Source organism: Electrophorus electricus, chromosome 15 (assembly GCF_041902795.1).
Source record: "Electrophorus electricus isolate QZ-2024a chromosome 15, ASM4190279v1, whole genome shotgun sequence".
In the NCBI taxonomy this organism is placed as follows: domain Eukaryota; kingdom Metazoa; phylum Chordata; class Actinopteri; order Gymnotiformes; family Gymnotidae; genus Electrophorus; species Electrophorus electricus.
Window position 1 is genome coordinate 26,875,414 of NC_137511.1, and position 24,230 is coordinate 26,899,643.

General features: G+C 45.4%; 1 protein-coding gene across 6 annotated transcripts; it reads left to right on the forward strand.

The window, feature by feature from the left end:
* The first annotated feature begins 1,277 nt into the window (after window positions 1-1,277).
* On the forward strand, window positions 1,278-21,988 carry lzts2b (leucine zipper, putative tumor suppressor 2b). Of its 6 annotated transcripts, XM_081697603.1 has the most exons (6): window positions 1,278-1,505; window positions 12,552-14,360; window positions 17,374-17,829; window positions 17,934-18,491; window positions 18,960-19,229; window positions 19,908-21,988. In XM_081697603.1, exons 3-6 carry the CDS (start codon window positions 17,401-17,403, stop codon window positions 20,583-20,585), a joined length of 1,935 nt encoding a protein of 644 aa, XP_081553729.1. In that variant the 5' UTR covers window positions 1,278-1,505; window positions 12,552-14,360; window positions 17,374-17,400; the 3' UTR covers window positions 20,586-21,988. The 6 variants fall into 6 exon arrangements, with proteins under 6 accessions (XP_081553729.1, XP_081553730.1, XP_026879825.2 ...); XM_081697604.1 differs by lacking the exon at window positions 12,552-14,360 and having other exon boundaries at window positions 17,304-17,829; XM_027024024.3 differs by lacking the exon at window positions 12,552-14,360.
* Window positions 21,989-24,230: the final 2,242 nt, after the last annotated feature.

Here is a 24,230-nt window from a genome sequence, read left to right on the forward strand (position 1 = left end):
CACGTTCTTAACATGATCTAAATACCAGTGAGCTAACATGTTCTTAATATGAGCATAATACCAACGAGTTAACATGTTCTTAACATGATCTAAATACCAGTGAGCTAATGTGATCTTAACATGAACTAACCACCAGTGAGCCAACATGCTCTTAACATGAACTAACCACCAGTGAGCCAACATGATCTTAACATTAACTAACCATCAGTGAGCCAACATGATCTTAACATGAACTAACCACCAGTGAGCCAACATGACCTTAACATGAACTAAACACCAGTGAGCCAACATGATCTTAACATGAGGCCATAGATTCACTTTTTATAACAAACTTTAAAGTAGAAAGCTGATTTTAATTAAGGACAATAATAAAACCGCCATGTGGACACACCAAATTCTGCTATTTGTGATTAAGACATTATTCTAACTAATTATAAATGTATAATGCGAGCAATGTCTGGAGGAAAAAAGGAAGCACATGCCAAAGGTCACAGAGTTTCGCATTCAGTGGCCTACATCCTGTATGGAGGCCTGAGCTCCTAGCGTGGTGTATTTATATAAGTACGAACACCCGCAGCAGCAACAACAATAAGAAGAAAATGAAAGAATCTTTCTTGTATGCATATTAAACCGCTGAAATGCCTCTGAAAATGTAATTACATAAGCACGATGTCCAGGAATGGGAAACACTTCCACCAGTTATTTCACCCTTCCACCGCTGCACTGTAGACAAAGTCTTAACTATCGAATGGACTGACCAATCTCACATTTGCTTTTTGGAAACATTTCATTTAGCTCCGCGCCGTCATCAAAACTGATCCCAGAATGGGCCGGGGCGAGTGTGGGGACGGGTCATGTGAGCGCGTGAGGCAGGCTCCTCCACCCACGGTTCATGTGAGCGCGTGAGGGAGGCTCCTCCACCCATGGGGTCATGTGAGCACGTGAGGCAGGCTCCTCCACCCACGGGTCATGTGAGCGCGTGAGGGAGGCACCTCCACCCATGGGGTCATGTGAGCGTGTGAGGCAGGCTCCTCCACCCACGGGTCATGTGAGCGCATGAGGGAGGCTCCTCCACCCACGGGTCATGTGAGCGCGTGAGGCAGGCTCCTCCACCCACGGGTCATGTGACCGCGTGAGGGAGGCTCCTCCACCTACTGGAAATGGAGCACGTGAATGAAGCTCCTCCAACTACGGGTCATGTGACCGCGTGAGGGAGGCTCCTCCACCCACGGGTCATGTGACCGCGTGAGGGAGGCTCCTCCACCTACTGAAAATGGAGCGCGTGAGGAAGGTTCCTCCACCTACGGGAAATGGAGCGCGTGAATGAAGCTCCTCCAACCACGGGTCATGTGAGCGCGTGTGGGAGGCTCCTCCACCTACGGGAAATGGAGCGCAGTCCTGCGCAAACTTCCCTCCGCACAGTGAGACACTGGCGCTCCGGGACCGTGGCGATGTTTTATCTTAAGTTCCCGTAGGAGACGAAGGTGGAAGAAGGCTCGGTAATGGTGAGTAAAACACTAAGAAGCTGTCGAGTGGAGCACAGGCTAACGAAAACGCTCTGGTAGACAGACAGACCCAGCGTTTCCACACGGCGTATGGACGTTTACTAGTTCAGCTGTTCTCACTATCGCCGCTTGTGTCCTCTGCCTTTCGGGAGTGGACGAAATATTCACGAAGAAGGCAAAACTGCAGGCAGTGTGAGAAGTGTTGGTGTTGGGAATGTGTTCAGCTACGACTGCTTCCAACTTACACGCCTGCAACCCTGTAGACGAAGTGGAAAGTCGTCATTAATACTCTGCCATACACTTTCGCACACTCTTCGTTTCGCGTTCATATTTCGTGTTCCGTACATCTGTAGATTTTCTTATGTTGTTGGATAGGATGTGGTGGCGGTTGTACGTAATCTGAAAACGTAATCCCCAGTGACCGGACAGCCTTTCTCAAATGTCTTGGGCTCCCCGTCGTACGACAGTGGTATGTTAGTGAAGTGCCACGGAAGGAGTCTCCGGTCCGCATTCTCATTTCTCTTTCCGTTCACACGCATCAGAACTTCTACTTTACCCTCAGTCACAACCCTGGTGCCCTAACAAAAGGTACTTGAGAATATTTTGCAACCTTATAAAGTTTTTAAAGTTCTATTTTTGTCTAGTATAGTGGCTGGTTTCCTCAATGAACCAGCAGGGGAAGGGACTTATTTCTGAGTTTCTCGTCCTTTCTGTCTGTCATGCAGTAAGACACGGCAGGTTGCTCTTCCTGCTGTTAGTGCCGAACTGTGAACACAAACGCTGTCATGTCCTGGAGAGTAATCCAATCTTATCTGTGGAATCTGGAAAGTTGACTTTACAGTTGGCGGTAGTAAAATATTGGTTGTAAACAAACCCTCTCCGTGCTTGTCAACATCAGCTGGGTTTGTCAGCTGACACCATGTGGGATATTTATAAGTTTAAACCCAAAATGTGAAAATAAGGGCAATGTTCTAATGCATTATAATATAGAAGAGTGTGTACATCTGAATGGCTGCTGCTTTAAAAACATAGGCTTATGTAGGACTATACTCAGTCATAGAACAATCTGTGAACGTGTTTCAGAATGTGTGTGTGTGCACGCGCAGATGTGTGTGTGGGTGTATGAGTAACTGTTATTGTGATGCATGTGAATGTATGTGTGTGAGAGTGTTTTGTCACAGTTTGGTTTTGTGGAAGTAGGCCATAGATCTGTATGGAAGGACACACACACACACACTCATACACACACTCATACACACAAATTTGAGCAGTATTATCTTCACTGTAGGTAATTAGATTTTCCAGTACTTTGTGCAATGTTCATGCCGGCAGTTCTGTGTCATGCGGTTCCCTTCTGGTTAAGGAAGAGATCTGTCACTAATGTTCTTTCTCTGTGGCTTACAACTATACTTCTGGTATTTTGATGCAAACTATGCTATTGACATAGGTGGAGGCTACTCTACAGCTTATGTCTGACATGTGATGTCGATCATTGAAAAGCTTTTTTTTAGCTTGACAATATCTTAACAGCCATTTGGAGACTGCTGGTCTCAAATAGAACATTCTGGGTCCAAGGGCACGTAATGCCCGAGAACTCGCAGCCCCTGGAAACAGTGTGCAAAGGACTCTACAACTCTGATGACTAGAGATCTTATTGTCTGTGGGTGACCTTCAGGAGACAAGACTGAGCTTTCCTTCAGTCCCTGAGTCACTAATAAGGCAGTACCAGCAGATCCGATCTGTTCCTGCTATTTCGGGAACACAGAGGAAGCAGAAATGATGAACCCATGGGCTCCTTGAAACAGATCAGCTTCAGGTGCGGCTTCTTTAATCTCTAGATAAGAAACGTGTTGTGCAAATAACAGACAGGACGGAACTGCATAAAAAACTCCCTCGATAGAAGGATCAGTGCTGCGTGTGCACCTTGATCTTCATTTATTATGCATAAAGCAGTGAACTACTAGGGTAAAAGCCATAAAGTGTGCAGGCCCAAGAAAGGAGTGTGTTAGCTTGTGAAGGGAGTGTCTGTGGTCACAAATGAAGTGTGAAGCGTCATGAAGACAGTGAGTCATGTTAGCCGGACTAGTCCTGCCTCGTTTCCTCATAGGCAGACCACCATTAGTCTGGGTGGGAACGTTCCTGAAGGCGCGCTATCAGCGTGGTGCGTCTGCAGTTGGGTTTTCCTGGAAAAGGGGTGGGGCTCTTCGCCAAATAACCAGAGTATTTTCTTCTTTCCTGCTGCAGTGAACCGTGCGCTGCGCTGGAGTCAGACAGGCTAATTTCTCCCAAGAGCCCCTCCAGATCATTAAGAGCCGTAAATAATGATCCACTGGCAAATGTTTACTCTGCTTGTGCTCACCGTGACTGTTGCGTGATGAGAAGCTGACCCAGCACGGATTAATACTGACTTAAAAAAATAATAATCTGACACTTTAAGGAAATGTCAGCAAAATGTAAAAATGGCCTCACCTCGGTTAATGTGTAACTAAACAGATAAATAAATAAACATGGCTAAGATGACTGTTACAGATCATTGCTGTATCCCTTATGGTTTTGTTATGTTTGCAACAAACCCTCGGGGGCGATGGTGTCAACATTTATTGTTTTTCCATCTGCACATTATGAGTTGCAATATTACTGGTACAATAAACGTATCAGTCAAGTATTTTGTTTATGTACACCGAAATTAGTTTTAAATATATACATATAAGAAGGAACCCAAGACTGTATGTATGTTCGTGGTGTGTAACTGTGTGTGTATGTGTAACTGTGGGTACCTGTGTGTAGGTGTGTAACTGTCGTCTTCTCCTTCAGTCTTTCCATAAACATTCCTTTTTCTTCATGGATGGGAATGTTTGTTCGTAGAGTGCGTGTGTCTGTGTGTGTGTGTTTACTTTCATGTCCTAACCGATGTTTTCATTCATGCCTAATTTCCTGTGCAGCGCCATGTTGACATTTATACTGTACATTTATCCCAGGAGTGAGGAAAGTGTGTGTGTGTGTGTGTGTGTGTGTGTGTGTGTGTGTGTGTGTGTGTGTGTGTGTGTGTGTGTGTGTGTGTGTTTTTGGCAGTATAAATAGTGAAATGTCTACCATCCGTTCACAATCACCAGATTATTAAAGATGTCCTTCACCTACTCCCAGTCTCTCCCCTGTCTCCCCACTCTCTCTCCCCACTCTCTCTCCCCACTCTCTCTCCCCACTCTCTCTCCCCACTCTCTCTCCCCGTCTCTCTCTCTCCCCGTCTCTCCTGTCTCCCTCTCTCCCCAGTCTCTCTCCAGTCTCTCCCTCCTTGAACCTCTATATGCGTCTCTATACGTTGTCTTGTTTATTTCTGAGTAAACCCCACCTGTGCTTTCATCACTCTCGTCTCGTCGCTGTGTTCAGCGATGTCACGCCAGATTTCAGCGAGCTGTCTTTCTCAGTCACGTGTACCCATAAAGAAGGCCAAGCCCACATGATGTGATCAAATAGACACAGTGTGTCATTCTGGGCTTTGGACTCGGGCTTGACCTGTGGTTTTAGTACTCTTTGAAAATTTCCACCAAGCAACATTTCTCTTAGCACCACTTAAACTTTGCTACCCAGACACGCTGCGCCCAGACACGCTGCATGGGGCTTGGCCTTGTTTTGAGCTCCTGACAGCTTAAATTTATAGCAGCAGTAAGTGTAACAATGATGTATTTCACATGCCGACAGTAAGGCCATGCCAACATGCCTGTTGCCAGCACAACATTTCAGCTCAGATGTCCTCAATGACTATTAATTCAAAAATAATCCCCCCAAAACTGAACCATTGGCAAAAGTGGACTGATAGGTCTCGAGAGCCTCGGAGTGATATACTGTAGTGGAATGCCCAGGGGCTCCTCTGGCCTGTGCTTACAAAAAATAACCTGGAGAGATGAATGAGAGAGAGAGAGTACACATAGATAAACAAAGGAAAAGTTGACCAAAGTCTCGTGTGGGTTTAGCCTACTGTTGCATTTTTGTGTGTTGTCATAGTGCGCTAGAGAGTTCAGCACAGCTAACCGTGCTTCTCTCTTCTGTTTATGCACCTGCTGATGGGAGCTCAGATTTCAAGGCTAAGGTGTATTCCTGCCTCTCTGTTCCCACTCCTCCAGTGTGTGTCCAAATACTGTAGTACTGAGCTTAAACTTGAATGCATCAATTTCACATTGGATAAAACACACACACACACACACATTTACATTTATGGTGTTTACCAGACTCTCTTATCCAGAGCGACTTACAAAAGTACTTTGTAATTTCCTCATAGATATATCCTAGTACAGTACAGTAGGTTAGAGTCCAACATAGAATGAACTAGAATACTGTAGAATACAGGAATCAGTGCTGATATCTAGAAGTACAAAATACATAAGGTCTATCTTAAACAATGATAAGTGCAAACAAGTGCTAGAGTTTGTTGAACATAATAAACAATACCCTACAATAAGTACTAAATTAGTCAGTTGTCCTTCTGCAAATAGATGGGTCTTCAGTCTGTGTTTAAAGACTGCAAGGGACTCTGCTGTCCAGACAGCAAGTGGAAGTTCATTCCACCATCTTGGAGTAGGACAGAAAATAGTCTCGATGCTTGTCGTCCATGAGACCTGAAGCAAGGTATTTCAAGCCAAGCTGTACTTAAGGTTTGAAGTACCTCATGTATGAAGGGGCTGGTCCATTTTTGGCTTTGTAGGCAAGCATCAAGGTTTTAAATCTGATATGTCCAACTACAGGGAGCCAATGAAGGAAGCGCAGCAGTGGAGTAACGTGTGAACTTCGGAAGATTGAAGACCAGTCGTGCTGCTGCATTCTGGACAAGTTGTAGAGGTTTGATGGCTCTTGGAGGAAGACCAGCGAGTAGCGAGTTGCAGTAGTCTAGCTTTGAGATCACTGACTGCACAAGCACCTGGGTTGCTTCCTGTGAGAGAAGGGGTCGAATCCTTCGTATGTTACAAAGGAGGAATCTGCAAGACCGGGTTAGATTAGAAACATGAGTTGAGAACAACAACTGGTTGTCCAAAGTTATGCCCAGACTACGGGCAGGGAGTTCTCAAAGGAAACAGTGAGGTCATGGTAAGGGTTGGGAGTACCTGGGATGAACAGAAGATCGGTTTTACTGGGGTTGAGCTTCAAGTGGTGGGCTGTCATCCATGACGCAATGTCAGTCAAACATGCTGAGATTCGACTGGAGACCTGCGTGTCAGAGGGTGGAAAAGGAGGGCACACACTCACAAACACACACTCGCACACACTCACAAACACACTCACACACACACACACACACACACACTCGCACACACTCGCACACAAACCTGTACACACAGGAACACACACTCACAAACACACATATACACTCACAAACACACTCGCACACACTTACACACACTCGCACACACTTACACACACTCGCACACAAACCTGTACACACAGGAACACACACTCACACACACACTCGCACACACTTACACACAAACCTGTACACACACTCGCACACAAACCTGTACACACACTCACAAACACGCACACACTCGCACACACTCGCACACAAACCTGTACACACACTCGCACACACTCACAAACACACTCGCACACAAACCTGTACACACACTCGCACACACTCGCACACACTCACAAACACACTCGCACACACACTCGCACACACTCACAAACACACACACACTCGCACACACTCGCACACAAACCTGTACACACAGGAACACACACTCATAAACACACACACACTCACAAACACACACACACTCGCACACAAACCTGTACACACACTCACAAACACACTCGCACACAAACCTGTACACTCACTCACAAACACACTCGCACACACACACACACACTCGCACACACACACACACACTCGCACACACACACACACGCACACACTCGCACACACACACACACACTCGCACACACACACACACGCACACACTCGCTCACACACACACACTTGCACACAAACCTGTACACACACTCACAAACACACACACACTCGCACACACTTGCACACAAACCTGTACACACACTCACAAACACACTCGCACACACTCACACACAAACCTGTACACACACTCACAAACACACTCGCACACACTCACACACAAACCTGTACACACACTCACAAACACACTCGCACACACTCACACACAAACCTGTACACACACTCACAAACACACACACTCGCACACACTTGCACACAAACCTGTACACACACTCACAAACACACTCACAAACACACTCGCACACACTCGCACACAAACCTGTACACACAGGAACACACACTCACAAACACACATATACACTCACAAACATCCACGCACACACTTACACACAAACCTGTACACACAGGAACACACACTCATAAACACACACTTGCACACAAACCTGTACACACAGGAACACACACTCACAAACACACTCGCACACACTCGCACACAAACCTGTACACACAGGAACACACACTCACAAACACACTCGCACACAAACCTGTACACACAGGAACACACACTCACAAACACACTCGCACACACTCGCACACAAACCTGTACACACAGGAACACACACTCACAAACACCCTCGCACACAAACCTGTACACACAGGAACACACACTCACAAACACACTCGCACACACTTGCACACAAACCTGTACACACACTCACAAACACACTCGCACACACTTACACACAAACCTGTACACACAGGAACACACACTCACAAACACACACACACTCGCACACACTCGCACACAAACCTGTACACACAGGAACACACACTCACAAACACACTCGCACACACTCGCACACAAACCTGTACACACAGGAACACACACTCACAAACACACTCGCACACAAACCTGTACACACAGGAACACACACTCACAAACACACTCGCACACACTTGCACACAAACCTGTACACACACTCACAAACACACTTGCACACACTTGCACACAAACCTGTACACACAGGAACACACACTCACAAACACACACACACACTCGCACACACTCGCACACAAACCTGTACACACAGGAACACACACTCACACACACTCGCACACAAACCTGTACACACAGGAACACACACTCACAAACACACACACACTCGCACACACTTGCACACAAACCTGTACACACAGGAACACACACTCACAAACACACATATACACTCACAAACATCCACGCACACACTTACACACAAACCTGTACACACAGGAACACACACTCATAAACACACACACACACACTTGCACACAAACCTGTACACACAGGAACACACACTCACACACACACACACTCGCACACACTTGCACACAAACCTGTACACACAGGAACACACACTCACAAACACACTCGCACACACTTGCACACAAACCTGTACACACAGGAACACACACTCACAAACACACACACACTCGCACACACTTGCACACAAACCTGTACACACAGGAACACACACTCACAAACACACATATACACTCACAAACATCCACGCACACACTTACACACAAACCTGTACACACAGGAACACACTCGCACAAACACACACACACACTGGAGTATGCAGTCAAGATGAGCGAACAGTTAGAGCTAGGATACTCCTGATTTCAAATCGTAATCAGCAATCTTGTTCTCGTAATCTTTCTGGTTAATACTGAGTGCTAAATGAGTCTTTTGTATGCAGACCGAATGAAGAGGGTGAATCATGCTGACAATTCTGAGAGTCATCTAGGTACTAGAGACTCTAGAAACATCACTCCTCACACGGTCTCTCTTCCACCCTACCATCTGGTCGTAGGCTACGGGGCGTCTGAGCCAAGTCCTTTAGACTTAGGAAAAGTTTCTTGCTGAACAGATCTGCCAAACGGACACTCACACGTTCACGCTGAGCTGTGACCTCGGCCCCGTTCACACATCGGTTGCACGACCTGCTGCACACAGTCACTTCACACGTGTGACAGCAGTTTGATCACTTTAATCTGCGGACGCTGTCAGCTCCAATGACAATGTCAGCGCTGCTCTGGCATATTAACAGCCACCACCATACACTAAAATTACTTGATCTTTTCCTTTGTGTGATGCTTGTTTAAATCTAAAACAAATAATTTGTGTTTATTGTCTGTTTACACTGTTGTCAGCTGCCGTCTCATGAAAAAGCTACATTTCATCTGTGGAGAGAAAGAATTAAATAGAAATGAACTGTGATTTTGATCTGGATACTAGAAGTGATGTTTCCACATTAATAATGTGATATAATACACTATATGGCCAAAAGTATGTGGACACCCCTTCTAATGATGCGTCTAGGTACGTCAGACGCACCCGTTGTTAACAGGTGTATAAGGTCTACAGCTATGCAGTCTGTAGACAAACACTGGCAGTAGAATGGGTCGTACTGAACACTGCAGTAGAATGGGTCGTACCGAACGCCGGCAGTAGAATGGGTCGTACCGAACGCCGGCAGTAGAATGGGTCGTACCGAACGCCGGCAGTAGAATGGGTCGTACCGAACGCCGGCAGTAGAATGGGTCGTACCGAACGCCGGCAGTAGAATGGGTCGTACCGAACGCCGGCAGTAGAATGGGTCGTACTGAACTTTGACAGAATCAGTCGTACTGAACGCTGATCTGCCATGGCCAACACTTAAGTGCTGTTATTATGAAATGGAGGTGTCTAGGAGCATTAGTGGCTCAGTCAAAAACATCAGATGGCACAAACACCCAGCACAGGGGCCGAGTGCAGAAAGGCGTAGAGCGCTTGAATCTCCTGTCCTCTACCAGATCTTCCAGGCTGCCTCTGGAAACATCGGAACAAGAACTATGCAAACTTCCAAGCACAGGCTAGCGTGGTGGGAAGCACACTACCACTGGATTCTGGAATGTTCTCTGGAGTGATGAATCAAGTTTCACTCTCTGGCAGTCTGTAGGGACAAATCTGTGTTTAGCAGACGCCTGCCTAGCAGAATGCAAAGTGCCAACAATAAAGCTTTGAGAAGGGATAATGTTCTGGGGCTGTTTTAGCGGTTGGGCTAAGCTCCTTGTTTCCAGTAAAGGGTGATGTTTCCAGTAAAGAGTAATGCTACAGCATTGTGTTGTGGAACTCCAGTCCTGACCTCCACACACTGGACACCTGTGGCATAAATCAGAACACTGCTGGGAGCGAATGCCTGATCTCATGAACCCATTTCCACTAAATGGGTACAAATTCCCACAGACATGTTCCAAAATCTTGTGGAAAGCCTTAACGCTTTAATTAATGGTCATGGTTTTGGACTGGTATGTCCAGCAAACTCCTATGATTGTGGTTGTTGGGTGTCCATATACTTTTGGCCATGTATTGTATATTTTCCATTCTCTTCTATAGTTGGAGCTAGTTACTGTGTACTCAGTTCTCCCCTTTCACCAGCCGGTAGGTCTTTCAGATGCAACCTACATCCTGCTCCTTTGATAAAAATGCCTGGGCTTCTAAAAACCCAACGGGCCTGGGGGCTCTGTGGGTGCTGCTGTAGTGTGGTGGATGTTTCAGGCTCTGGTGTGAACGAGTGTCTCCTTCTGCTCTCCTCTCTGTGGCTTCTGCACTAGAAATAGGACCCTCTGTGGAGCAGGGACAGGATGTACAGCTAAGGTATTGTGGAATGTGACGCTTACAACAAGTTTGTTAACAACAAAGCCGAATGCCTGTACATGGTTCCTCAGTCACTTTCAATTTTAAACTGAAATTAAGCTGGTTGAAGTACTCCAGGTTAAGCTGCAGTGTCTCCTACAAGCCCAGAGAGGGCAGTATTCTGCCTTTTTAAAGATCTGTGTCTTTTTAAAGATCTGATGTGCAGACATGCTACTGATAACTAAATGATCACATTCTGCCTTACACACATCTTGCTTTCATAGCTGCTATGTGCAAAAATAGTTTAATTTCAGAATTTATAGAAAAATGAAAAGGTTAAATGCTTGAAAGGAAACATCCAACTGTGACAGTGGTTGCCAGGCTCTGATGTATCGAGGCAAAGAAGGTATGATTCAGTCAGTGCACTGACTCCTTGAAGAGTGTGTCAAACTTGGGTCAGTTTCTTAATACAGTGGCTTCAGGTCCTAGGGACCCATGTAGAGGCACACATCATGTTCCATCCCTGATCTGAGACCTGTGTTGGTAATTTTAGTAATGGTGTTGGTAGATGAAAGGTAATCACTGGATGAGGTCTGTGAGCTTGCACAGGGAAAGCACATCTGTGGGTAAGTGTACACATCTATGAATCAGTGTGCACTGCATGTCTGTGGATAAGTGTACACATCTGTGGATAAGTGTACACATCTATGAATCAATGTGCATAGCTATGGATAAGTGTACACATCTGTGGATACGTCTGCACATCTGTGGATAACATGACCCCCATCTAGTTTTGTGTGGTTGGTTGAAAACTAGAGTACACCAGTACAAACCTTTTAAAAAGGAAGCATGCTGGTGATTTTTGAAAGAAATCCTCTGAATTTAAAACTTATATTTAAAACTTACATTTTCACATATTAATATAAATATAATTTACATAGAATTAAATATAAATATAATTAACATGGACTCATAGTAAATGAGCAGCCAGCCATACTAAGGCACACAGTGGAGAGGACTGACAAACGCAGAATCAGTAAGAGCACTAAAGCAAAGTAAACACACTAAAATACTGTAAGGTAAACCTACTAAACTGCAGTAATGTAATCCTACTAAACTGCAGTAATGTAAACTTGCTAAACTGCAGTAATGTAAACTTGCTAAACTACAGTAATGTAAACTTGCTAAACTGCAGTAATGTAAACTTGCTAAACTGCAGTAATGAAAACTTGCTAAACTGCAGTAATGAAAACCTGCTAAACTGCAGTAATGTAAACCTGCTAAACTGCAGTAATGTAAACCTGCTAAACTGCAGTAATGAAAACCTGCTAAACTGCAGTACTGTAAACCTGCTAAACTGCAGTACTGTAAACTTGCTAAACTGCAGTAACGTACTAAACCATTATCCCTTTTTCTGTGTCATCAGATTTTGCAGTACCACAAACAAAAAGAATGAAACACCCGTGCATGTGTCCAACGTCTACTCCTGCTGAGTATGAGCTGTTTGTATCCCATCATTCCCGGGGTGAACAGGTTGGTCCCCAGAGGGTGAGGAGTTGGATCTAAAGTAACTTAGTACAGAATCCTCACCAGGGCTGGGTTTGTCGGAACCAGAGCCAGCTTGTTACAATATGTGAGGAGTTTAACATATACAGGGTTAGCACTTATTTACTGGAACTAAAACAACATTTGTTGCTCTCTCGTGTTCAAGAAAATGAGATTAAAAGATTTGCTAAAATCACACTACCACAGAGCAAGAAATATGACTGCAGGCCAAACCAGGACACTACAGGCCCAGCACACATGACAACACAGCGCCAGTAACAAAAATGATGACCTAGTCGGTCGCTGTGTAAAGGAAAATGACATCATCACTTAAGTGCAGTTGTGGCAGTGTGCATTGTTTCTTTGGTGTGTGTGTGTGTGTGTGTGTGTGTGTGTGTGTGTGTGTGTGTGTGTGTGTGTGTGTGTGTGTGTGTGTGTGTGTGTGTGTGTGTGTGTGTGTGTGTGTGTGTTCCCCTGGTCTTTCTGTCTGCAGCTGTGCTTGGAGCTAGCCCTAATAATATCGCATCATCCCTTGAGAGGACGTCTTCCCTCCTGTTCTGAGCTGTTCTGCAGTGCTCAGACCTTTAGCCCTGTTTTGCCTGCAGGACCAAATTAACAGTGGCTAGAGTGACCCATTTATAACAGGACCTAAGAGAAGACTACAGCCTACTTACACCAGCCTACATACCCCAGCTGTCTGTCTGTCTGTCTCTCTCTCTCTCTCTCTCTCTCCCTCTCTCTCGCTCTCTCACACTTACACACACGCACGCACGTGTGTTCACTTGCATACTTACATGGGTGTGTAACTTATTGCTGGTGGAGGGGTAATTTTTGCATTTCTGAAATTATTTACCAAAAGCAATTTCCATGAATTATCTGAGTTGCTTTAACTTAAATCGCTTTTGTGTTGTATGCATTTTAGTACAGTTGAATAATTCTACTAGCAGGGCAGCTTAAAGGCTGTCATTTTTCCAAAACGGTCAACAGTCTCAGTGTGTGTGGGCATGATGATACTAAAATTGTGAATAAGTCGGAAAGGGAAAATGGTTTTGTTTGTGTTTGTGTTTGTGTGTGTGTTTGTTTGTGTGTTCCTATATGCACCAGTATAACTTTTCCAACCTGTTTGCATTTTCCAGCAAGCTGAGAGGGAAGGGATCGGAAGTCTCTGAGTCTTAATTGTCTGGGCTTTTCATATGTCAGTGAAACAGCAGAATGACACCATGTTTTTATAATTATTATAAAAATTGGGGTGTGTGTGTGTGAGTATTAACGTGCATTCCAGACATGTGTATCATTTCCTCGTTGCTGCTGAAATTGTTTCTGCCCACCACGATTCATATTTCTTACACACACACACACACACACACACACACACACACACAGAGACCATTATACTTTTTAGAAACATCTGTGTGCTATAGACAGACGGAAAACAGAGGTGAGAGAGAGAGAAACAGACAGAGGAAGGATGAGGCCTCCATTCACGGCTGGGCTGTGCTACATAGAACACGTGCAACAGAGAAATAGCTTTTCCTTAGGGAGTAGGGAGGAGAGAGAGAGAGAGAGAGAGAGAGAGAGGGTAGTGTGTGCAGGTAGCACAGTCAGTGAGGAGCACTTGGATTAAACAGAGCTGAACAGCTCCTCCACTTTGAAGCGCTGGTGTGGAGCTGGACAGCTATGCAGGAACAGGGTATGTGTGACTTGGGAGAAACCGTTCTGTGTACATCAGTGAAAATGGAAGTTGCTGATTAGTTTTAAGTTAAGTTTCAGTATTAAATAGAAATGTGTCTATAAGACAATGTCAGTAAAACTGCAAAGATGTGCGTGGGAATTCAGGCGTACCGCAGGACAGGTGTAGAAGGAGATTTCAAAAACCATGCAAGTCACACTGTGCTGAAGCCCAGATGCTTCAAAGTTCTTTTAAAGAACCAAGAAGAATTAAAGAGAAAAGCTGAGTCATTCAGGTATGGGGAGGGATTTCCTCAGTGTCCTGGAAACGTTCTGGGATTGGGTCAGGCTGCGCTCTTCTGAGAGGGTCTGGTAGGTGTGCGTGTACGTTCTGTGTAGGAAACAGTGCTCTCATTCACTGGCCCTGTTAGCTGTCCTTGAGTTTGAGTATGAACGGATGCGTTTGTTTGTGCGCGTGTGTGTGTGTGTGTGCGCACACAGGAGTGTGTATTTGTATCAGTGATTTGCGTTTACTGTAAGTGCTTATAAAGATTTATTGCCACATCTCTCCATGTCTCAATGCGTCAGTGTGTGGTGTTTCACCTTCCTACACCAGCCTGTTTACACAGGCCTGTCGCTGCCATACATGCCACCTACTGTGTGTGTGTGTGTGTGTGTGTGTGTGTGTGTGTGTGTGTGTGTGTGTGTGTGTGTGTGTGTGTGTGTGTGTGTGTGTGTGTGTGTGTGAGAGATAGAAGGGAGATAGAGAAGGACTTTTTTGTACTTTTTTCTTTTGGCAAAACTTTAGATTTAGTTAGTTTGTGTTTTAGTATCAGTTTGTTCTATTCTATAAATATGAAATATCCTTTTCCTTTCACAGATTTGGTAGCATGATGAGTGTCTTGTATTAACTTGTATATTTGTTTGCACAGCTGATGCATCACAAAGTATCTCTGAGTTCTGATCTTGGACCAAGTAACAAATCAGATAATTCATTATTCAATGACAAAGGTAACTGTAAGACGTGCAGGTCAGCACCGCTGCTCTGCTGTTTTGGATTCCTGCTAAATAATAGTCCAACTTGGCCCTTCTCGAGGTCATGTTCACTGTACAAAAGTGAAGAAGGCGTAAAATGTGTAAGTCACTGTCCTGTGGAGGTGTGAGGTGGTTAAACAATGAACCAAACGAATACCGGGGCCAGCGTGACACGTCAGTGCACTCAGATACCCACTGGCTAAAGTACAGCCAGACTGAGGCCTGTACTGTGTGGGATATGCCTGAGAGGTCAGTTCGTGCAGGAGAAGAGTCCTCTCTGTGTGTGTGTGTGTGTGTGTGTGTGTGTGTGTGTGTGTGTGTGTGTGTGTGTGTGTGTGTGTGTGTGTGTGTGTGTGTGTGTGTGTGTGTGTGTGTGTGTTTGTGTTTCATGCCTGAGAGGTCAGTTCGTACAGGAGAAGAGTCCTCTGTGTGTGTGTGTGTGTGTGATGCCTGAGAGGTCAGTTCATACAGGAGAAGAGTCCTCTGTGTGTGTGTGTGTGTTTCATGGCTGAGAGGTCAGTTCGTACAGGAGAAGTGTCCAAGGCTGTTGTGATATGAAGCCTGTCTGATTACGTTATACAGGTAGCTTGGAAACTATTTTGGGTTTGAAGCAGTTAGATTCTCTGACCCTCCTCAGATGGCGAGAAGAGAAACAATGTCCCAGCATGCCATGTGCGCACATTCTTAGTGTCGGGGGAGAGTCGGAACGAAATTCTGAACGGCTGGACTTTCCCAGCAAGCCAGATGCCAACACCCACCAACTCCGTCTGCGCTGACAAAGCCGTCAGGGTTGTTTATTGTGAACTTCAGGAGTGTCAGGATTAAAGGAGCGCCTCACTCACCTGCACAAATAATGATGTTCGCAAAGCTCAGCTTTCCACTGTAGTCGGTCTTAAACGCTCCCACGAACATCCACTGGCTGCTACACATGGAACACCTGATCTAGACCAAAATTCTTACTCTGCACTGATGGGAGTCAGTGTGGACCAAGGAAAGGGAGTAGAGCCATTTCAACATCTTTCTGTCAGCAGAATTAGGGCAAGTGACCTTAATTAGCTTCCGCTCTTGTGTTGTTTTTTTTGTTTTTTTTTAAAGTGCAAAAGAAGATTAAAACTGGATTAATATGTCTAATCTCACAGGATTCATCTCCCCAGGGCAGAGTACAAAAGAACCATCACTAATATGGCCTCATAATTAGACCGTTTGGGAGTCATTTTGGCACTGCAGCGGGAGACGGTCATGTTTGAAAGAATGCCTAACTTTGAGGTATGTGTTAGTGGTCCAGAGACCAGCTGCTACTGTGGGTTTCCATGGACACGTGTGGTGAACACATTCCTTTCCAGCTGTTTTGAAACAACTGTGACGTAACCGCTGCTCTGTTTAAGATGGATTTTCATTCAGGTTGTTTTTTTTGTTTTTTTTTTGTTTGGCTTTTTTTTATTTTAGATGTGAACAGTTTTATATTTTACATTAGATAATTGTAGTTCCAGTCCCTCGTGCTGAAATGGGCTTCCTCGTGCTGAATGGCACTGAGCACACAAACTGAGCCAAACACCCTTATCTAAACAGTCTAATTTAAGAGTGTTATTTGTGTTTGAAATGAACACACACTGTATGGTAATTTATCTGATGCTGTGTGAGGTTACTACTTATGTGTTTCTCATTTCAGCTTTTTTGACAGTCTGAAAATGTTAGAACAAAAGGTTATTTGCAGATAACAGTATTTAAGTAAGAATTTTCACTGAAGACAGAAGTGCTTTTCAAAGAAAATAGGTTTTCAGGAAATCATCTATGTGAACTTAGTAATTCAGGTGTTCAGTAATGGCTGAGGTGGATAAAGTTTAAAACAAGTTGTTCTCGGAGGGTCTTTTCCCCTTTTAGGGTTCAAAAGAAATTTTACTCGTCTAATGTCGTTTTCACTCTCCCACAGTTCAAAGCAGAGACTGCGTCAGCAATGAATAATGAATGAAAACTGAGTGTCTCCATCTGCCTGTGCACAGAGTTCGTGGGTGTAGTAAGTCGCAGCCATGGCGACAGTCCAGTCCCTGCCAGTCACCGCTGACTACCGCCCTCCAGGCCTGGAGACCCGCCCACACCGCTCCTCACCGGCAACGGCCCCTTCTATCGGGGCCATGGGTTCTGTGAGCAGCATGGTGCCGAACCACGCGGCTAACCGCGGACCTCGCGCAAACCTGGAGGTCACGGCTAGGCCGCAGTGGGGCGCGGACGGCTCGGGCCGCCACCTTTCCGAGGCCGCGCACGAGGCTCCGCTCGGGAGCCGCACGCCGTCGAGCAGAAAGAAGGCTGCAGCAGGGCGAGGGAAAGGCATCGGTGGACGATCGCACTCGCACGAGGACCTGATCACAGACTGGAGCGGAACCTGGTTTGATCCAAGGCCAGGTGGAGGCGAGGAGGCGCCTCCTAAACTCGTCCCTGTGTCGGGGCAGTTGGAGAGGGTGAGTGCTGTGCCTGCCTTGATTTTTTTTTTAACATACTAATAAAAATACCGTCACAAATACTGCATACTAGGCTGTGTCAGACTCAATTTTGTGCTTCACAGAACGTTCAACAGGCCATTATCCGACCGACAGCCTTCAAGCCCGTTGTGCCAAAGAGCAGAAACACCATGCAATACCTCTCACCACGCCTAGGGGGCGGCCTATCAGGGAGCCAGGGCAACCTGAGCCTGCTGGCCCCGGAACAGGACCTCAGCGCGGCGGTAACCGCGGAACGACGCGGCTCCTTCAGCGGCGCTCGGAACGGGCCGCTCAGCAGGTCGTTCACCATGTCGGACTCGGGCCGGAACTCCTTATCCAATCTGGCCTCTTACAGCGGCCCTGCCTATAACCCGAACCAGACGGAAGCTACCAAGCCTGGACTTATCCACGGACACTCCAATTCGGACAGCGGACGCTCGTCCTCCAGCAAGAGCACTGGGTCTCTCGGGGGACGCAGTCAACCGGGCGTATCGGACACAGGATCTGGAGGACTGGCCTCGCCGCCCATAGAGGCCTACGAGTCAGTTGTGCGAGACTTGGAAGAGAAACTGAGGGAGAGAGAGCTGGAACTCCAGCATCTAAGAGAGAACCTGGATGAGAACGAGGTGGCGATTTGCCAGGTTAGTGAAAGAATGTTTCTGTTGGTTCCCAAAAAATCAAATGTAAAAAAAGATGCTGGGAAGCTACTGCCCTCTGGTGGTTGCTGGGGGTATAGAAATCACAGGCTAAAGTGGTCTAGTGAAGAGAACATCAGAAGGTGTAGTTACTTGTTTCAAATCAAATGTGAGATTTCAAAATGAATTGAGCCCTTGCAATGAAAAACCACGTCTGTTTACTGTGTTACCGCGTTCCACGAAATAAAAACAGTAATATAAAGCATTATTGCAAGTTTTATTTTTTAATGCCCACATGAATGAATTAAGGTAAGTATACAAAAAGCATATTTAGCATTTTAATGTAATTTTAATGTAAGATTGTAAAAACTAAAAAAACTGATTACACAAAAAGGGGAAATGGATGCGAAATGGAGCTCCACCTGCTCCACCTGCGCTGGCCGTTTCTACGCGGCCGTGTCTGTGTGTTGTCAGATGTACGAGGAGAAGCAGAAGCGCAGTGAGCTGGAGATGGAGGAGCTGCGTCAGAGCTGCGCGTCCAAGATGCAGAAGGCATCGCAGAAGGCGCGCCGCGCTCAGCAGCTGCTGCAGCTCCAGAACTTCCAGCTGCAGCAGGAGAAAAAGAAGCTCCAGGAGGACTTCTCTCAGCTTCTGCAGGAGCGCGAGCGCCTCGAGGAACGCTGCGTGTCCTTCGAGCATGAGCACACGCAGCTCGGACCCAGACTCGAGGAGACCAAGTGGGAGGTGAGAAGACATGGGCTCGTGCCCTGCAGGGCTCCTGGAGATCCAGGCTGTTGTTCTCGAAACGCCCTGTAAGGCTTTGTGGGTAAAAAGAAAGCTCTTACAAAAGAATGCAGAAGCACCCACCTCAGTATTTGCTGGGGACTTATTCTCAAACATGAATACAGAGAAAAGTTGCGCAACTTCCAACGGCCTTTGCCTAAACTAGTCACATGAAGAGCACCACCATCACCTCCATTCAGCCCCAGTATTTGAATCTTCCCCTACTCCACTTCCGCATGGACGCAAGTCTTGAACACTTTGTGTCGTGTAGTTTTTGTATTTGATGGGATTGATAATGTAGTATACTGAAGAAGGAGAGTTTCCAATAGACTGCAGTAGGTCACATGCATTCCATAGAATAATTTGATGTTTAAATTGCTGAAGCAATGTATACGGCACTGTTAGAGCAAACAGTTTCGTGGTAAACTGTTGTAAACAATTCACCTGAATAGAATAGCTGATCTGGTAAGGCATGTGGAGAAAGGTTATAGTTCCCAGGAAGCACATGCCCTACCATACAGATAAATATGTCACTTATGCTAAATGCTATTGTAACATCATTGTGGAAATCCATTTTATTTCAGCGTCCTCGTTCTCAGTGTGTATGCCACCGTTCTGCCTCCCCTCCTCCTTCCGCAGGTGTGTCAGAAGACAGGTGAGATCTCCCTGCTGAAACAGCAGTTGAAGGACCTGCAGGCGGACCTGGCGCAGCGGGTGGGCGAGGTGGTCACCCTGCGCGGTCAGCTGAGGGAGGCGCACACGCAGTCACGGACCCGCGCTCTGGAGCTGGAGGTGTGTGAGAATGAGCTGCAGCGCCGCAAGAGCGAAAACGAGCTCCTCCGCGAGAAAATGAGCCGCCTGGAGGAAGAGCTGACCCACCTCCGCCATACCCTTAGCCAGTGCGCCGAGGCTCTGCCCCTCCCGCTCACGCACGAGGCAGGCTACAGAGCAGCCGGGGGCGGAGCACTTATGGAGGAACAGAGGCAGGCCAGTGACAGTGAGGAGGTGAAAGGTCAGCGCGAGGGATCCCGGCAGCAGCTAGAGAGGCTGAAGTCGGAGCTCGCACGCGAGAGGCAGCTGGCGTCAGATCGGGCGGCCGCGTTTGAGGGCGAGCGGCGGTGCTGGGAGGAGGAGAAGAACAAAGTGATCCGCTACCAGAAACAGCTGCAGCAGAACTACATAGAGATGTACCGGCGCAACCGTGAGCTAGAGGGCGCTCTGCGCGAGCTCAGCCGAGAGCTGGAGACGCGAGAGCAGGACGACGAGAGTAGCGGCAACGAGGTTACCTTTGATGACATCGCCGCCACCGAGATATAACGCCCCACATCCAATGACCCACTCAGAAATCATACAGAGATCAGTACAAGTAGCTATTTCACACTTGCATATTTTGGTGTCATAAAATACTCTGTGCTCTCCTGCTATGCCTTTCCAGTGCTACACCATCATTATACTAGACCAGTGCACACGTATGACCCTGAGCAGGTAATTACTATAATGTGTTTCATATTCTTAGGTAATAATGTCACACCGAGTGCGACTCTGTAAGTAAGCCCACCCAGCAGTCTTGAGATGCTCTCTACACATCGCACATAGTGCATTGCTGAACCTTGAAACACCTCCCATTTAGGTTTTCTGTGTGGTTTAAAAAGCCTTGTGAGACTTGTGCTTGTACTCACTATAGTGTTGCTTCACATGTTCCTGCTTTTCAGTGGAGTTGCAAGCCATCGGCTGGGACACGTTACGGCAACTAAATTTCTAATGGGAGGCGGTGTGTCTCAGGAGGTATTGCTGCAGTGCAATGTACAACTGCTCTGTTTGACTTTTGAATGTTTTTCAGTTAACCTGAGAGTCACTTAAGTGCACTTTGTGAGTGAACAGGTTGTGTGATGCAAGGTTGTGTCTCTTCTGATCCTCCATCCACTATAACCAGAGGTTGCATTGAAAATGGAATTTTCTCTCCATCTCTCTGTTATATGTGATAGTCAGAAAATCATGCCAACTAGGCAAGCTCTCAGCTGATTTCGAGACAGTTCACATGCATGTGTTGGATCCATGGAGCGTTAGGGCTCAGATGTGCTCTACGATGTATAGGTATAGTGTAAACAAGACCGAACTGTCCACCAGGCACTGGAACCCAGCTTCAGGCACTTAGAACTGGTGACCAATAAAAAATGAGTATGCAAATGAAGTTCCACATACAAAATAGGCCAATTTACATACTGTGAGAAACCAACACAATCTGCAGATTTGGTGCAAGTGCCCCAGAGAAGAGCGTCTGGTGTCTTTGTGTCCCAAAATACTCACAATATCTTTAAAAGTCAGTGCCAGAAATTCGGCAAAAAGTCATTGTTTTCATGAAAGAAAAAAGTGATCTAGATTCTGTATTAAGGCACATACAGGCCTATTCATGGAGACACTATAGATACTCGGTAATATATTGTTTATAATAACTAATATGATTTAGAGTAGCCACTGTGAGCTGTGAGCTGACCAAAACATTGTCCCATATTTTATGGTACTGATTGCTTTGCCATTATATGGTGCATGTGTCACAGTGTGAATGCTTCTGGTTATGTAGTATAAATATAGTAATTTTTTAATAACAGTATTTGTATGAAGTCATTATATTGTATATTTTTCATGCTGTATATTTCTTGTACCTACTGACTGTTTTTAATAAAAACCCAGCAAATAAATGTTGCTTATAGGAAACAAAAGTGACTATTGTATTATATTTTCTGTGCATGTTCATTGATTTCAGAGCCTAAACAAATACCATGTACGATTCACATTTTCTCCGGTCATGAACTGTGGGTAGCGATTACATGTAAAACAGCGATGCCCAGATTTCCTTTAGACAAGCTTAGAGCTTGCTCTGCTGGGTGGATGATCACTGCTGACCCTAGGAAACACTTCACTGTGGAGTGGATGTCCTGAGTATGACATGGCTGAGTGTGACGGCATCTTGGGTAAGCCACGGGCGAAGATGAACGGAAGAGAGGAGGGCAGTGTTCGCCTTACACTTCAGTCTAAAAGCAGAATCCATTTATTTCCAGTAAATGGTTATGTAACGTGAGCTTGAACCCAGATCAGATAGGTGATGGCACCAGCAGCTTACTGGGTGAGCAACCACGCTCTAACGAGATTGGACCCGTGTGTGAAACAGTTAGTTTGTAGAACCGGTAAAACAACAAAAGTAAGTAACCAAATGTGGGGCGTGAACCCTGGCCACTTTCCTGCGAGGGAGATAAGTACTCGCTAGACTGCTACAGCTATAAAACTACCTCCGTCTGTATCGCCCTTCACAGGAATGGAGGACCACAAAAGGGGAAAAACCTAAACACCAGGCCGGGCGTGGGAAAAGGAGAACCAAGGACGCCATGGGAAGAATGGCATCCCCGATGCCCTGGGGAAAACCAAACTAAATCCTCCCAGACTCAAAGTCTCCCTCTGATGGCCGGAGTGGGCCTCGGCCTGGCAGCAACCCTGACAGTAACGCTGATAACCATTAACTGTTCAGCAGTGGGTCTGTAACATTTTAGCACCATTAAATGTTCATCGGTGGGTTTATAACATTTCATAACCATTAAATGCTCATCATTGGGTTTGTAACATTTTATAACCAATAACTGTTCAACTGTGGGTTTATAACTTTTAGAACCATTAAATGTTCATCGTTGGGTCTGTAACAAGTATTAACTGTTCATGAGTGGGTTTATAACATTTTTAACCATTAACTGTGCATCAACAGGCTTATTACATTTTATAACTAACTGTTCCTCAGCGGCTTTTATAACACTTATAACCGTTAACTGTTCATCAGTGGGTTTATACCATTTTATAACCAATAACTCTTCAAGAGTGGATTGATAACATTTTATAACCCTTAACTGTTCATCACTGGGTTTATAACATTTATAACCCTTAACTGTTCATCACTGGGTTTATAACATTTATAACCCTTAACTGTTCATCACTGTGTTTATAACATTTATAACCATTAACTGTTCATCACTGGGTTTATAACATTTATAACCATTAACTGTTCATCACTGGGTTTATAACATGTATAACCCTTAACTGTTCATCACTGGGTTTATAACATTTATAGCCCTTAACTGTTCATCACTGGGTTTATAACATGTATAACCCTTAACTGTTCATCACTGGGTTTATAACATTTATAACCCTTAACTGTTCATCACTGGGTTTATAACATTTATAACCCTTAACTGTTCATCACTGGGTTTATAACATTTATAACCATTAACTGTTCATCACTGGGTTTATAACATTTATAACCATTAACTGTTCATCACTGGGTTTATAACATTTGTTACGACCCCGTCTGGGCTGTGAGGCCGTAACAAGGAAAAGGAAGTACGAACGTCTAATGTAACGGAAGTTGTGACAAAGTGAACAGCAACAAAACAAACAGAAGCACAAACGGAAGGTTTTTCAGTGTATTTTACAGAGGTTATGATTCATAAACAAACAAACAAACAAACAATCATACTGGTGCAAGTGTCTTCAGGAGTCACGCAAGCCAAAATAACAAACATAACCCACACTTAAATAAAACTACATACTAACTAATCCTAACAACACAAGAAACCTACAACAAACTTTCTTAACTCCCTAGTACAAAAACAGACAAAACCCACACCCAACAAAAATGGCAGTCACTCCCTACCACCAGTGTCCAACACCAATGTACCAAACAAACAATATTTAAACAATCTATATATATGTATATATACACAGCTACCGAAGCAGGAGGGGCGAAGCCAAAGACGAAGTCCAAAAATGGGGAAAAACAAGGTCATACACAAAACTTCATACAAATTTTCAATTCAGCAAAACAACTCCAAACTAACACAGTCTTCTTTCACTCTCTTCTCTCTCTGCTCTTCTGGGAGGGCCTTTAAATAGCTGACACAGTTGGCTGGGAAACCCGGC

Bases quoted from the DNA above. Each gene is read 5' to 3' on its own strand.
- lzts2b (XM_081697603.1), top strand. From the start codon at position 17,401: ATGGCGACAGTCCAGTCCCTGCCAGTCACCGCTGACTACCGCCCTCCA. The intron at 17,830-17,933 runs GTGAGTGCTGTG...TGTGCTTCACAG, and splicing joins TGTCGGGGCAGTTGGAGAGG to AACGTTCAACAGGCCATTAT. The intron at 18,492-18,959 runs GTTAGTGAAAGA...GTGTGTTGTCAG, and splicing joins ACGAGGTGGCGATTTGCCAG to ATGTACGAGGAGAAGCAGAA.